Here is a 12,715-nt window from a genome sequence, read left to right as displayed (position 1 = left end):
TGAAACTTTTTTTTTTTTACACTAAACTACCAGACGGTAACACTTTGAAAAGATAAGGACCACTGAAAGAAGACAACTCTTTAAAATTCATGAGTAGTTCTTCAGGAAGAGAATTCACAGGTGTCTTTCCATTTATCTCAAGAACAGAGGAGACGAGAAAGAACACCTCCACAGTTAATGGCAGAGCTTAGTTTTACCATGTAAATAAAGTAAGACTGAAACCACAAATCCAACTCCTGAGTAAGGTCCGTCTTTTCGAGACACAAAATAATAATGTTAATATAATTGCTAATATTAGATAGTAATGAAAGAGACGACACCTGCTAGCAAAGATAATCAAGTTGCAAAGGTAAATCAGACCCATTTTAATACCAAAGCTAGTCTTTTTTTACCTCTACATATTTTCGGTGTTTGTCCTGTATCTCCTGTTTCCGGCAGTCCGTCAGGTGCAGAGCAGGCCCGGTGCTGCTCTCTTGAGCTGTGGACACCACCTCTCCACACCTCCCAGGGCCCTGTGGCCCCAGCAGAGCCCAGGCGGCCTCCCTGTCCCAGCTGCTTCACGGGGCTTCTGCAGCTCCTCGTGTGTCTGGGCTTAGTTGCTAAAATCATCTCATTGATGAAGCGGCAGTGTTTTGGCCCGAGAGCATTTCTACTACAGTCTTGTCCAGTAGCTGCCTTTTATCGGACAGTAAATTTTTTACTGTGGAAAGTACAGTATTCTGTGTCTACTGCTTCCAGATGATCACTCGTCACCCATGCAAGTCTGAATTAAAGCTACGCTAACGACACAGCATTCCATTCAAGCTTCTTTAATACTGCGGGAAGGCATTGCAGTTCATACAAACCATACTTATGTGAACGACAGCTGGTGCTTCTTCATATAAATTATCACTGACATGCATGTCTTATGCTCTATGGGAAAAGAGAAAGACCAACAGATCAGTTTTGCTACATTTTAATAGTACTTTAAGGGATTATCTTTTAGGTCTTGTCAGCAACATCAAACAGAAGGTACTGAGTACTCCACAGGGTACAGAGCGCTGCCAAGCACCTTAGAACGTATACAGGACTTGGAGAAAATGTGGTTCTTGCCCCCTTGAGGAGCTGACAACTAAGTCTAAGGGTCGAGTGAACAACAAGGTAATTTATTAAGGCAAATTCTTCATCCGCTTGAGCTGTTGTGGACTCAATCATTTTTGGAATTAATCTAATTAATACAAGAGACAAGACTTAAATTTGGTTGAGAATTCTTTTCAGGCTCCAAGTTTTTAACATCTTAAACAGAACCAACAGACAACCGGAAGTAAAGACCAGCTTTCTTGAAGGGCAGGGGCTAGAACACTTGACTGCGGCTATTTTAAAAAGCACACATTGAACCGTAGGACTCGGGTCATTACACCAGTTTAAAAACAGGCCAAGTACTGGCGCTGCGCTCCCCTCGTGCTAGCATCGGTCATTCAACATAGTGATGTTAAACATGTGGGTCTTTATCAAACCCACAGAGCCCGCCCCCACTGTTAATGTCCTGTGTGTCAAACAGCCACCTCGGGTGTCCTCTGAAAGTTTTATTTATGGCCCATTAAGTCAAAAGTACTGTAAATAGTCAAATTATAATAAGCTAATGACCTGCATGTTTCCGTATGGATGAAAGTCAGTATATCTACACAGGAAATAGGCGGTCCTGTCCACCTGTACAAAAACAACTCGAGCAGCTCCAGGTTCGCATACTCACCACTCAGAAGAGGTATGCAGGCTGTAAGGGTTCACAATCAGTTGTCAGAAAAACAGCGGTTAGCCTGCGGCGTCTCGTGAGCATCTGACTCAGTTTAGCTTACATGATTTAGAAGACGTTACAAAGCCATCTAGAAGTCTGTAATCTGACATGCTTCCATCATTAACCCTAGAATCACTATCAGAAAGAATAATAATGTGACGAAAAGCTAATCAACTGACTACAAATGTGCTCTTTCAGAAAAACAATCTGGTCATCTGGAAAAATCACAGCTACAACCTGGGAACCCTCCCATCTGGGATACTGATCTGGCCAAGGCACACGATTTCTAACCAGGAAAACTATGAGATCAGGGTGAATTCAGGCCACCTCGGAGGAGCAGCCTATCCTTTTCCAGACTGACCTCCCTGGGCAGAATAAGCGGTCCAACTCCTCCTCTCAGAACAGTTTCATACCCTCCTACTCCCATCAGCCCAAAGTTTGGCATTAACTCAAAGAACCGAAAAAGCATACTGGAGCAAAAGTGAACGGATGTGTAAACTAGCACATTCTTATTGCTGTATTAATTTTTGAAGACGAGCAGATCCTACCCACAGCAGTGTTGTTCCAGGAAGCAGGGCAGGAATAGTGGTAAGTTAGAAAAGAGACTATGAATTGCACAAATACTATAAAGGTAAAAACATGTTTCAAAACTGCGATAAGCCCGTATCCAAAGGAGTTGTCTAGGTCAGTGGAGTGCTGGGGTGTGAATCCCACGGGCTCGCTCTGGCCTGCCGGTGCCCGTGCGGCCCGCCTCCTGCCCGGTGGAGGGGATGCGCTACGCGGAGCTGGGCTGGTTGCTACTGTGTGGGAGAATTCACAGACGTTCCAGGTGACTCATGTCAGGATCATTCCTTGTGCAAAGTCTGATGTAGATGAAGATAAAGTGGTTTCTTGGTCAGTAACTGCAATTTCTTTCTTTTAAAGTCAGTGGGTTTCTTGTATCTGCAACCACAGTAGAAAAGTCACGGTTTAACATACTGGGGTAACTGGCCTGCTCTACAGTCCCACACTAAGAGAACGAGTCAGCATTGGACCGGTATGAGGCCGGCGTGCGCGTCACTTACAGTTCTATTACAATTGGCCCGGCTTTAATTTCATCCATCTCCATGAAAGCAAAGCACTTGGTGCTGGTGAACCTTTTTTTCGGCTTGTAGTGTTTGAATTCAAAGAAGATAGCTGCACCTACGGAATGAACACAGACCACATCAGCCCAGATGGCGTGTTTTCATCGTGCCCCTCATTTTCTCTCGTCAGTGGAGGCATCCGAGCAAGCAGCAGTCAGCACAATTTTACACGATAACCCTCGTCAGTCTCTCTGATGAGACCGCGGTAGCTGTCACTGAAAACTCTCCTTCGTCTGAACGCAGTGACACAACAAACACAGAGGACGCTTGCGAAGCACGGACGTTACCCACGGACGCTCGGCAAGCAGCAGAGCCCAGTAAGGGCTCGTCAGAACATCCAAGCTTAAAGCACTGCTCCTCCCAGAACAAAAGCTCAAACAGTCAACTTTTTGGGGCGTTTTGGAGTTCAAACATAAATCATGTGCTGCTTCACTTTTTAACTAGCACCTGTTTCCTAAGACCTTTTATAGTATTCAAAGCACGGTTTTGCTTTTCCCAGAATTACAAATGCTCTGGGAGACAAAGGCTAACGAAGGCCAGCCTGTTCCTGTTCCACTCCTCCCGCAATGAGCAAGTGGCAATGGGAAATGTAGATGTTTTTATCTCCCCAAAGCCCAACAGAGATGCTCTCCCCACAGAAAGAAGCTTAGAACAGGACAAGCTGCCTCATCAACGTAGCCACGAACAGTTTCTTTTTTAAAAGATTTTATTTATTTGACAGAAGGAGCGCACACGTGCGTGCGAGCAGGGGGAGGGGCAAGGGGAGAGGGAGGATCTCAAGTAGATTGCACGCTGGGCACGGGGCCACGCGGGGCTCAATCTCACCACCCTGAGATCATGACCTGGGCTGAAATCAAGAGTCAGACGCTTAATCGACTGAGCCACCCAGGTGCCCCAAAGCCATTCATTTCAAAAATTCATTTTTGAATTTTCATTATTCGTCTGCATCATCAGTAGATCATCTACTTCCTGCGTCCCGGGTGTGCGCAGCTTTTCCTCCGTGGCATTTATAAGAAATGGAAGATACAAGGAGATAGGTTTACGGAGATGAACAGAAATGCTTGTACACATCAACACAGCATCTTCAGCAGCGTGTATCCGTGGAAACTACAGTAATACCGCACACCGTAAAGTCAAAGCTCGAGAAAATGAATAGATTCTAAATCTGGTTCTACCTTCAGCATCTTGTGAACCCGCCAGAACACGGTGCGCTGCGACAGAGAAGTCAGCCCACAAAACGTTCTCCCACCGCCGCACCTCCCTGGCCACAGCCCGCGCCCATATCAGAAACCTCCCCCAAAGCAATGGACTTAAAACAAAAAACAACAAAAACCCAGTTTTGTTCACATTTTTATGCAGACAGCCTAATACTTCATACTGAAATTTCTTTAACATTATTTCTTAAGCCTATCCTCTCCGTGTTCTAATAGCGATTCTCCAGCTTTGGTGTGTATGAGAACAGGTATAAGCCCCCCCAGAGACTGCGGAGCCTGGCCAGTGGGTTTCTGAGTCAGGAGGTCTGCCGGGAGGTGGGGGCCCCGAGCATTGGCCTCTAACGTGGTTCCAGGCGCTGCTGTTGCTCACACTCGCGGCCCCCACACCCACGGAAGCCCCACGAGACAAGTCTTCCAGGGGCGATGCCGAGGGGCAGCAACCCCAGATCTGAGAAGTAAAATGTCGCGTATTTTAGAGAATGTGGCAATGACTCCAAAGGCACTTCTAGATCTCGTACAAGCTTCCTGCAAAGCGTGAAAATGTCAAAAACGGCAAGAGAAGCTCAGGTGATGGAGGGATCCTGAAGTCTTATCCTAGAACGCAGACACTCCCCCAGCGCATGCAGCACGGAAAAGCGTTTGGTCTCAGGAACCCGCTCACTTGGAAATGTAACTTCACCTTTTTAAAAATGTGTTTTGTCCTTTCCCAACCTCCTGCCAACTAAGTACAACTTAGGGTATCTTTCTGCCCAATAAAATCAGCTGGAAAAACGACAACTTGTTCTTTCACCTATCAGAGGCTAAGCCGTCAAGCGTCTGTCTCCCTCCACTCTTCGGTAAGAGGAAAACTTAGACATTCTGTTCTGTTGTCCGAGATGATGAAATTATATAATCAAAGAACATTTTATTATATAACTGCTATTTATTACACAACTAGATCATACAATTCCTAATTCCCACGTTTAAAAAAACCGAAACTTCAATCACTAAGCACTACGTGACACGCACTTCTGCCTGCCGCGCTAGCTTGCAGGCACACAAACCCAAGGTGAGAACTCTGGCCATCGGAAGCCAGTGTTTACCACCACAAACCAACCTTTGGTTAATTTTTCAACATGCTTCTGGAGCTCAATGTCCACATTAAAATGAACATATGTATCTTCTTTTCTTGAAGCCACAGGAGTATCTTGCACAGGAGTTAAATCTATGCCATTCAGATCTAGAGAGGGAAAAAAAGAGTTTCAAACATACAGACTCAGAAACCGCAAACAAGCCACAGAGGGTTATGTTTCCTAAAGAGGCCTAGCAAAAGCTGGGAGGAGAGTCTCAGATACAGACACCCCCTCTGGTGGGAGTAGGGACGTAGGGAGCTGCTGGTTTCTGGAGGTGTATGGAGGGAGCAGAGGATGGAGCCTGCGAGAGGCCTCAGGGCCAGGGGAGGAAGCCTTGCCGGGTACAGGTGCTAAAGAAAGCTTGAAGACAACATAGTTTGAGCCCTATTGTTAAGAAGGGAAAAGATCTTTTGTCTTCCTTACACCGCTGTACTGCTGTATGCAACAAAAATTTGGAACACGAATGATATCCACAGTGGGGCCCCTACCCCTATTTTCCAACCTCGGTCAAGCACACGGCGTGGAAAGGCCTTTCATCAAACATGACAGAATTCTCCTGCTGTATTTCAGGGAGAGTCAGAACAATGGCCATGAAAGCTGCCAATGAAACCTTTCTCTAAATGAATCATTCTTTAGACATGTTCCCCAAATTCTGACTGTCCCTGCTATAAAGCAACCTGATTTACAACAGCCACAGGGTACACTAGGTGTGGTGTTCGGTTTTAATTTCCTGAAGCCAGGAATCTTCCAGTTGAATCAAATTCAACATGGACTCAGTTAATGACTAGCGTTTATGAATTACTCAACAGACTCGTATCTGGGAGAACTTAAAACAACTTAGTAAGTTTGATTATTTCAGTTCAGTGTTTGCAACGGTAACAGAGCACCCAGAACATCACCCTGCAGTACATTTTTACAGTGTTTTGTACCACGTGAGGTACGTAGTTTTAACAAATGGCCTATCACATAGCGTAGGGTATCAAGACTTTCCAGGAGACCATGGACTTGGGAACCGGTAACATCAGAGGTTCAAGTATTTCAGCATTAGTGCTGTGGGTCACGTGGTCTCCATGTTAAAATTCTTCTCTGTATCTGAATTCATTTTTCTGTTCTTTGGTACTAATGACCCCAGGGGTCTGAATTTATACTTCTGTGATTGGTAAGTTTGATTTCAGCCCGGTTCTTTGGTTCGCCCCAAGGTGCAGACTAGCTGTGGATGAAAACAGACGGTGCAGGCTTTCTGAGTAACAGTATACGGCAACCTTATCCTCAGTTGCCGGCGTTCATTGTGAAAAGATCGCTGAGTGCTTTACAAATAAAGTGCCGTATGAAGGCTTGACACCAACAAAAGGATCCATCAGTGTGGAGTCTGTCCTAAACCAAAGACTCAGAAAGTGATTTTCAAGGAATAAATGGTAATGCTGCACTGGACAGGAGAAAACAAATCCTGAAGACAACCGTGCTTAGTAAGAAATACAGTGCTTCTCTCATGCCCCCAGCATTAGGCTCAGGGTACGGCTGTTCATGGATGTGTCCTACTTCCCTGTCTCCACGGATGGTGGAGACCTGATGCATGCGCACGCACCCCTGCAAGGCTCCCCTGGGCCCAAGACGCCGTGGCAGGAAGCAGAGGGCCCGAAGGGAAGGTGTGGGGGAACAGGAGAGCGTGGGGCTTGGCAAAGAAAACCACACACCCTGAGAAGGTGGAAGGAAGCATCTGCCCTTGAAGACAGTGTGTATGTCTGGTCCACACCCTGGATCGGATTTTAAGAATATGGAAATTTACAAAAAAACCCTCAAAACCAAATGCGCATGTCCGTTATAAATAATGAAGTATTTTTAGAAACACTCTCAGAAATACTCAGTGAAGGAACGAACGAGGATGGCTGCCCAGGGATTTTCCCTCACTGTGGGGCGGATGCAAATGAGCGGTCACAGGTGCCAGGACCCACCCCACACCTGCTCGTGTCCCGAGTGCGAATCAACATTACACGGTTTGCCAGAAGAGAAAAGGCAGACAGAGTTATTTACCCTTTACGCTAACTGTGATATAGGGATCTATGCACTGTCCTGCATCCTTCAGACCGATCTTCTCAATCCGGATGGTGAGCGATGTCATTCCTGGCTCTGACGGCAGCCTGGGCAGTAAAGTGCCTGACAAGAGAGGAGCGAACAGTGAGCAAATCCTGGAACATCGGAGAAGACACAGCCCTTAACCGACTTAGCAAGTTGCCAAACATTGCTGTAGTTACAAAACTCCCATTCAAGGTGATCCTTTTGGACAAATATTTAATGAGACACAAAATACTTCTGTACTTCCTAATTCATATTCAACACTAAAGCGTAAGTTGGTCAAATCTGTTAAAGATTCAACCCACTCTGGGAAGCCCAATTACAAATTGCTGCATATTAATTACACTCATGTCATACACATATTTCACACTTACTCATACTACATAAGATACATTTCCTATCTCTATATGAAATGGTAGAAAAAGACAGAGCTTTTTAAACTTTTCTTATATTTTCCCAAAGTTTGAGAAGCTTACTAATAGAATCAATCAACAAATCTTTTTTCTTTTTAAGATTTTATTTGAGAGAGAGAGAGAGAGAGAGCACAGCAGGGTGAGCAGCAGACAGAGGGAGAAGCAGGCAGAGGGCAAGGAGCCTAACATGGGGCTCAATCCCAGGATTCTGGGATCATCACCTGAGCCAAAGGCAGACGCTTAACCAACAGAGCCACCCAGGTGCCCCAATCTTTTAATTATTCATGGAAGAAATAACTACAATTTAATATATGTATTTAATTAAATAATTTTATAATCTAATTTCCTACCCCTTTCTGCATCCTATTCTGTCCGAGCTTTTCTCTCGGAAATTAATCCTGCTGAGAATGGCACACACAAGAGCAACTGTGTATTTGAAACCTCTCTCGCATAGCAACCAAATTTTTTAAAACCAAAAAATCACCCAGAAGAGCATTCCCTACCAAAAAAATGATATCAAGAAATCACACTATCTACTAAGAACAGATGTGAACCAAAGCTGACTTCAATCTAATACGCACACTGTATCTCAAACTACAGTGTCTAACATTTTTAATGGACTTTGACATTTTTCATGTTTCTGTCCAACAATGTGTGACTCTACTTTTAATGATGAATTATTTCAAATACGTGAATCAACTTACTACCTTCAAAAGAGAACATTCTGATCAGCTACAAACAGGTTTGAGGGGATTTTAGGGGGTGATGGAAATGTCCTCAAATTGGATCTGTCAAACTGGATGGATGTACAACAAACACTACAGATTAATTAAAAGTCACTGAACTGCACACTTACAATGAGTGAATTTTATGATGGGAAAATTACTATAGAAATTCAAGAGTCTTGGGGAGCCTGGGTGGCTTAGTTGGTTAAGCATCTGCTTCTGGCTCAGGTCATGACCTCAGGGTCATGAGATCCAGCCCCGCATGGCATCGGGGCTTCCTGCTCAGTGGGGAGCCTGCTTCTCCCTCTCCTCCCCATTTGTGGTCTCTTTCATTATCTCTGTTGCGCTCTCTCTCTCTCAAATAAATAAATAAAATCTTTAAAGAAAAAAAAATTCAAGAGTCTTAACTGGTGATATTTGTTAAAGAAAACTTTTGGCTTATGCAAAGTTAGAAATCAGAAAATCACAACGGAACACTCAAAGCAGTATTCCATACATTTCGAAAGGAAAATTATAACATTACTTTTTCACATGAAATTAGTCTTTGACATTTTGCCATATTTCAACACATTTTCAAAATTCAATGGTTTTCTTAAAAATAAAAGGTCTCTTACTGCATCCACTGTCTCTTAAAAGATTTTAATTGTGAAATCTAACAAATATTTAGAAAGGCAAATAAAACAAGTGCACAGCCTAATGAAAACTGGAAAGCCAGCATCCATGTAACCATCACTTAGGTCAAAAGATAAGCATTACCCCAGGGGCTCCCCTCTGTCACTGTGCAAAATTCTTCCTAACCCTGCTCCACTATCCTGGCTTCCAAGGTGATTGCTAGAAAGCAGTGTATTAATAATGTTTTGCCTGCTTTTGAACTTGAGACTGATCTGACTTGTTGCCAGTAGCTGTAACTCGTCCATCCGCAGGACTGTGGTGCTGGTGCACAAAAAAAAGGGCGGGGGGGGGGGACTGCATATCTAACTCTCAAAGCCAGCGGTAATTCTCCTTTTATGAAAGGTGTCTTTTCCAAGTGAATATGGAAACTGTTTCCACATTGAAGAGATAAATCACATTCTTTATTTCTAGTTTCAAATATAAACATGTATACACATATTTAAGCCTCTATAGAGATAAATCAACACACTCGTATAATAATTTTGAAATGGCTAAACCTGTATTTTTTTTTCAGAGATTTTTTATTTATTTATTTGACAGAGAGAGATTACAAACAGGCAGAGACCATGACCCGAGCTGAAGTCAGACACTTAACTGACTGAGTCACCCAGGTGCCCCCGCCAAGCCTACCTCTAGACAAATTAAATGTCATTATGACTTAAACCAATTATTAAACAAATTTATGTTTGTCATATGAGTTTTTAAATTTTTGAAAAGAAGAAAGTAGTTAACAAGAAAGCTAAGATATTTTTAATCTTTTTTTCTTCAAGAAAGGTTGGATGAAAGTCATTTTTAATTTTAAATGGGAAAAAAACCACCGAGTCATACATATCATATACGATACTGCATTCTTCATCAGCCTTACAGTGGTAGTGTTTACGTAACTGTATGCATTTGTCAAAACGTATAAACTACACACTAAAAATCACTCATTTTATACATGTAAATGATATTTCACTAAATCTGAGTTTAAAGAAGTCACAACAAACTTACAACTCAATAAATTATATAAGAACAAAGGTGACCCCTGTCTGGGGTGCTCAGTTGCTTAAGCATCTGCCTTTGGCTCTGGTCATGATCCCAGGGTCCTGGGATCAAGCCCGGTGTTGGGCTCCCTGCTCAGCGGGGGAGCCTGCTTCTCCCTCTCCCTCTGCTTGTGCTCTATCTCTCTCTCTCTCTCTCTCTTGCTCTCAAATAAATAAAACCTTAAAAAAAAAAAAAAAGAACAAAGGTGACAAATAGAAAGTCAAAATTCTTAGAACCTTTTTGCCAACAAAATGCAGACACTGCCTAGGCATCACTGAAATTTTGAATTCCCTCAGGGTAGTAAGAAAAAGAAATGTTTTCCTGCTTTACAATTAAATGTCAAATGTCACCTTCCTATTTCGATGATGATTTCAGTAAGTAAAACTTTACAAATTACTTTTTTAAAACAAGATCTTATTTATTTGAGAGACAGCAAGAAACAGTGAGAGAGCATGAGCTGGGGGGGATGGGTGGAGACAGGGAGAGGCAGACTCCCCGCTGAGCAGGGAGCCAGAGGAGAAGCTCGATCCCAGGACCCTGGAATCATGACCTGAGCTGAAGACAGATGCTTAACTGACTGGGCCACCCACGCGCCTCTACAAATTACTTAGTAATACTCATATCCCAAACTAAATACAGTTACTTAAACTACATGTGCTCTTTCTTAATTTTGGAAAAAAGAAATTCAGCGAACACAAGGGTCCGGTAACCTTTCTATATCTCTGAAATGAGATATCACAATGCTGTACCAGAATACAAAAATCTATTTCATTTGGGCTTAATCCCACATAGCAAATAGATTTAGTTTATGGTACAAGTTTCCCTTCAACTCATCAACCTGAACCCCTCAAAGATCTTAATCTGTATCAGTTTATATCATCTACTTTAAGGATCTTATCTGCTATCAAAGTACAGCAGTGAGCAAACCACCAAGTCAGACTGAAATTTATAGCACTGGGAGCTACGTCAATTACAATATGCGGTTCGGAAAGGGAATGACAATTATTCAGTCAGTAAAACAGCAAAGCAATTTCTCTCACCAGCTTAACCAACTTGAAATTTCCTACCTATATGATAAAAGTAAGAAGAATACATCGCTCTTCATAAAGCAAAGCAGACTGGAAATAATGCTCTTGCACCAAAGAAACATAGCCTGTAATTTCCCCAGTAACCCCCGAGCGGAGGTCCTGCTACCCCCACTGAAGGGAAGGGGTCACGGAATGTTCAGCATGTGGCCCCGACGGCGCTCGCAGCTTTAGCCGCAGAACTGTGTTTCATCTTCACGGGAACCTGACGAGTTAGGCATGGCTATTATCCCATGTTATAAAGAAAGAAACTGAGCTTCAGACTGGTTTAGGAAATCAGAACAAAGCCCTTCAACGAGTCACTGTCAGAGCCTAGACCCCAGCCCGAGCACCTGTTGGTTCAAGTCTATGCTGTTCCTGCTCCATAATGCCTCCTCGCTGGGGAGTATTAAAAATACCGGAATATTACTATACTTTTATTACCAACCAAGTTACCTGGATGACACACAAATTGTGTTTAGCTGTACTGTAAAGCTTCGAGGGTCTATTTCAAAATGCATTATAGTCTCGTAGCATATTGCTCTCACACCTAAAGTGAACCAGTTTGCCAGAAATGAAAACTGTGCACGTGTAAGAGTGACCCAGTGGCTGGGAGAGGCAAGTGACTTATCCAGGGTGCCTGCCTAGGTCATCTGCAGAAAGGGAAGATCCTCATGGAGATCTTCTGCAAATAAAAATGACTTACTGTATGTTATTTCTTTTCCTAAAACAAGATGGGAAAAAAGAGTACTTCTTCAGTACCCACTCCCCTTGGATCCAGTCTTAATGACTACATTTGATTAATTAAAGAAGTGCTTACAAGAGTCTACAGAAAAGAGTTACTATAGCAGGCCTGAGACTGTTATTCTCAGGTGGCAAGGCCACCCCTGGCCTAGAGTCAGGGAACTTGGATTTCCGGCATGTCCCCACCATGCCCCAATAAGGACGGTCACTATCGGTAAACGGTGCAAACAATATGGTTTATGCTGAGTATGCGTTTTCCTTCCGGGAGTCTGGAACTCTGGCCAGTGCTAAGCAGAGGGTGCCTATGTGATCAGCCCCTAAGAATGGTGCTGGGATGGAGTTTCGTTCTTTTTTTTTTTTTTTTTCTGCAGATGTGATTAACTATTGTATTCAGTGTCCTCCAGAGAAACAGAAGACAGACAGACAGATATGTAGTTTCAGTCTGAGGCCTCAGAACCAGGAAAGCCCATGGCGTACGTTCCAGACAGAAGGCCAGGAGGCCTGAGACGCAGAAAGAATTGATGTTTCAATTCGAGTCCCACGGTAGAAGACGGCCAGTATCCCAGCTCAAAGAGGGCAGGGGGGGCCTCTTTGTCCCGTCTAGGCCTTCTGTTGACTGGACGAAGCCCGTTGTATTAAGGACGGCAATCCGCTTCATTCAGTCTTCAATTCAAATGTGAAGCCTCTGGAAACACTTTCACAGACACAACCAGAAGGACGTCTGGCCAGATGTCTGGGCACCCGGGCCGTGTCAGGCTGACATACACAATTAAA

General features: G+C 43.6%; 1 protein-coding gene across 1 annotated transcript in view; it reads right to left on the bottom strand.

The window, feature by feature from the left end:
• Positions 1 to 939: 939 nt before the first annotated feature.
• Positions 940 to 12,715, bottom strand: part of AIDA (axin interactor, dorsalization associated) — a 35,270-nt gene continuing 23,494 nt past the window's right edge. Inside the window, exons 7-10 of the mRNA XM_045982724.1 lie at positions 7,256 to 7,378; positions 5,209 to 5,331; positions 2,839 to 2,956; positions 940 to 2,716 (exon numbers count right to left, since the gene is read on the bottom strand). Coding sequence (XP_045838680.1) covers positions 2,620 to 2,716; positions 2,839 to 2,956; positions 5,209 to 5,331; positions 7,256 to 7,378 — 461 coding nt within the window. The 3' untranslated portion in view covers positions 940 to 2,619. The remainder of the gene's footprint in view (positions 2,717 to 2,838; positions 2,957 to 5,208; positions 5,332 to 7,255; positions 7,379 to 12,715) is intronic.

The sequence above is a fragment of the Meles meles genome, chromosome 17 (genome assembly GCF_922984935.1).
Source record: "Meles meles chromosome 17, mMelMel3.1 paternal haplotype, whole genome shotgun sequence".
Taxonomy (NCBI): Eukaryota; Metazoa; Chordata; class Mammalia; order Carnivora; family Mustelidae; genus Meles; species Meles meles.
This window is presented reverse-complemented; position numbering and strand designations above follow the sequence as displayed.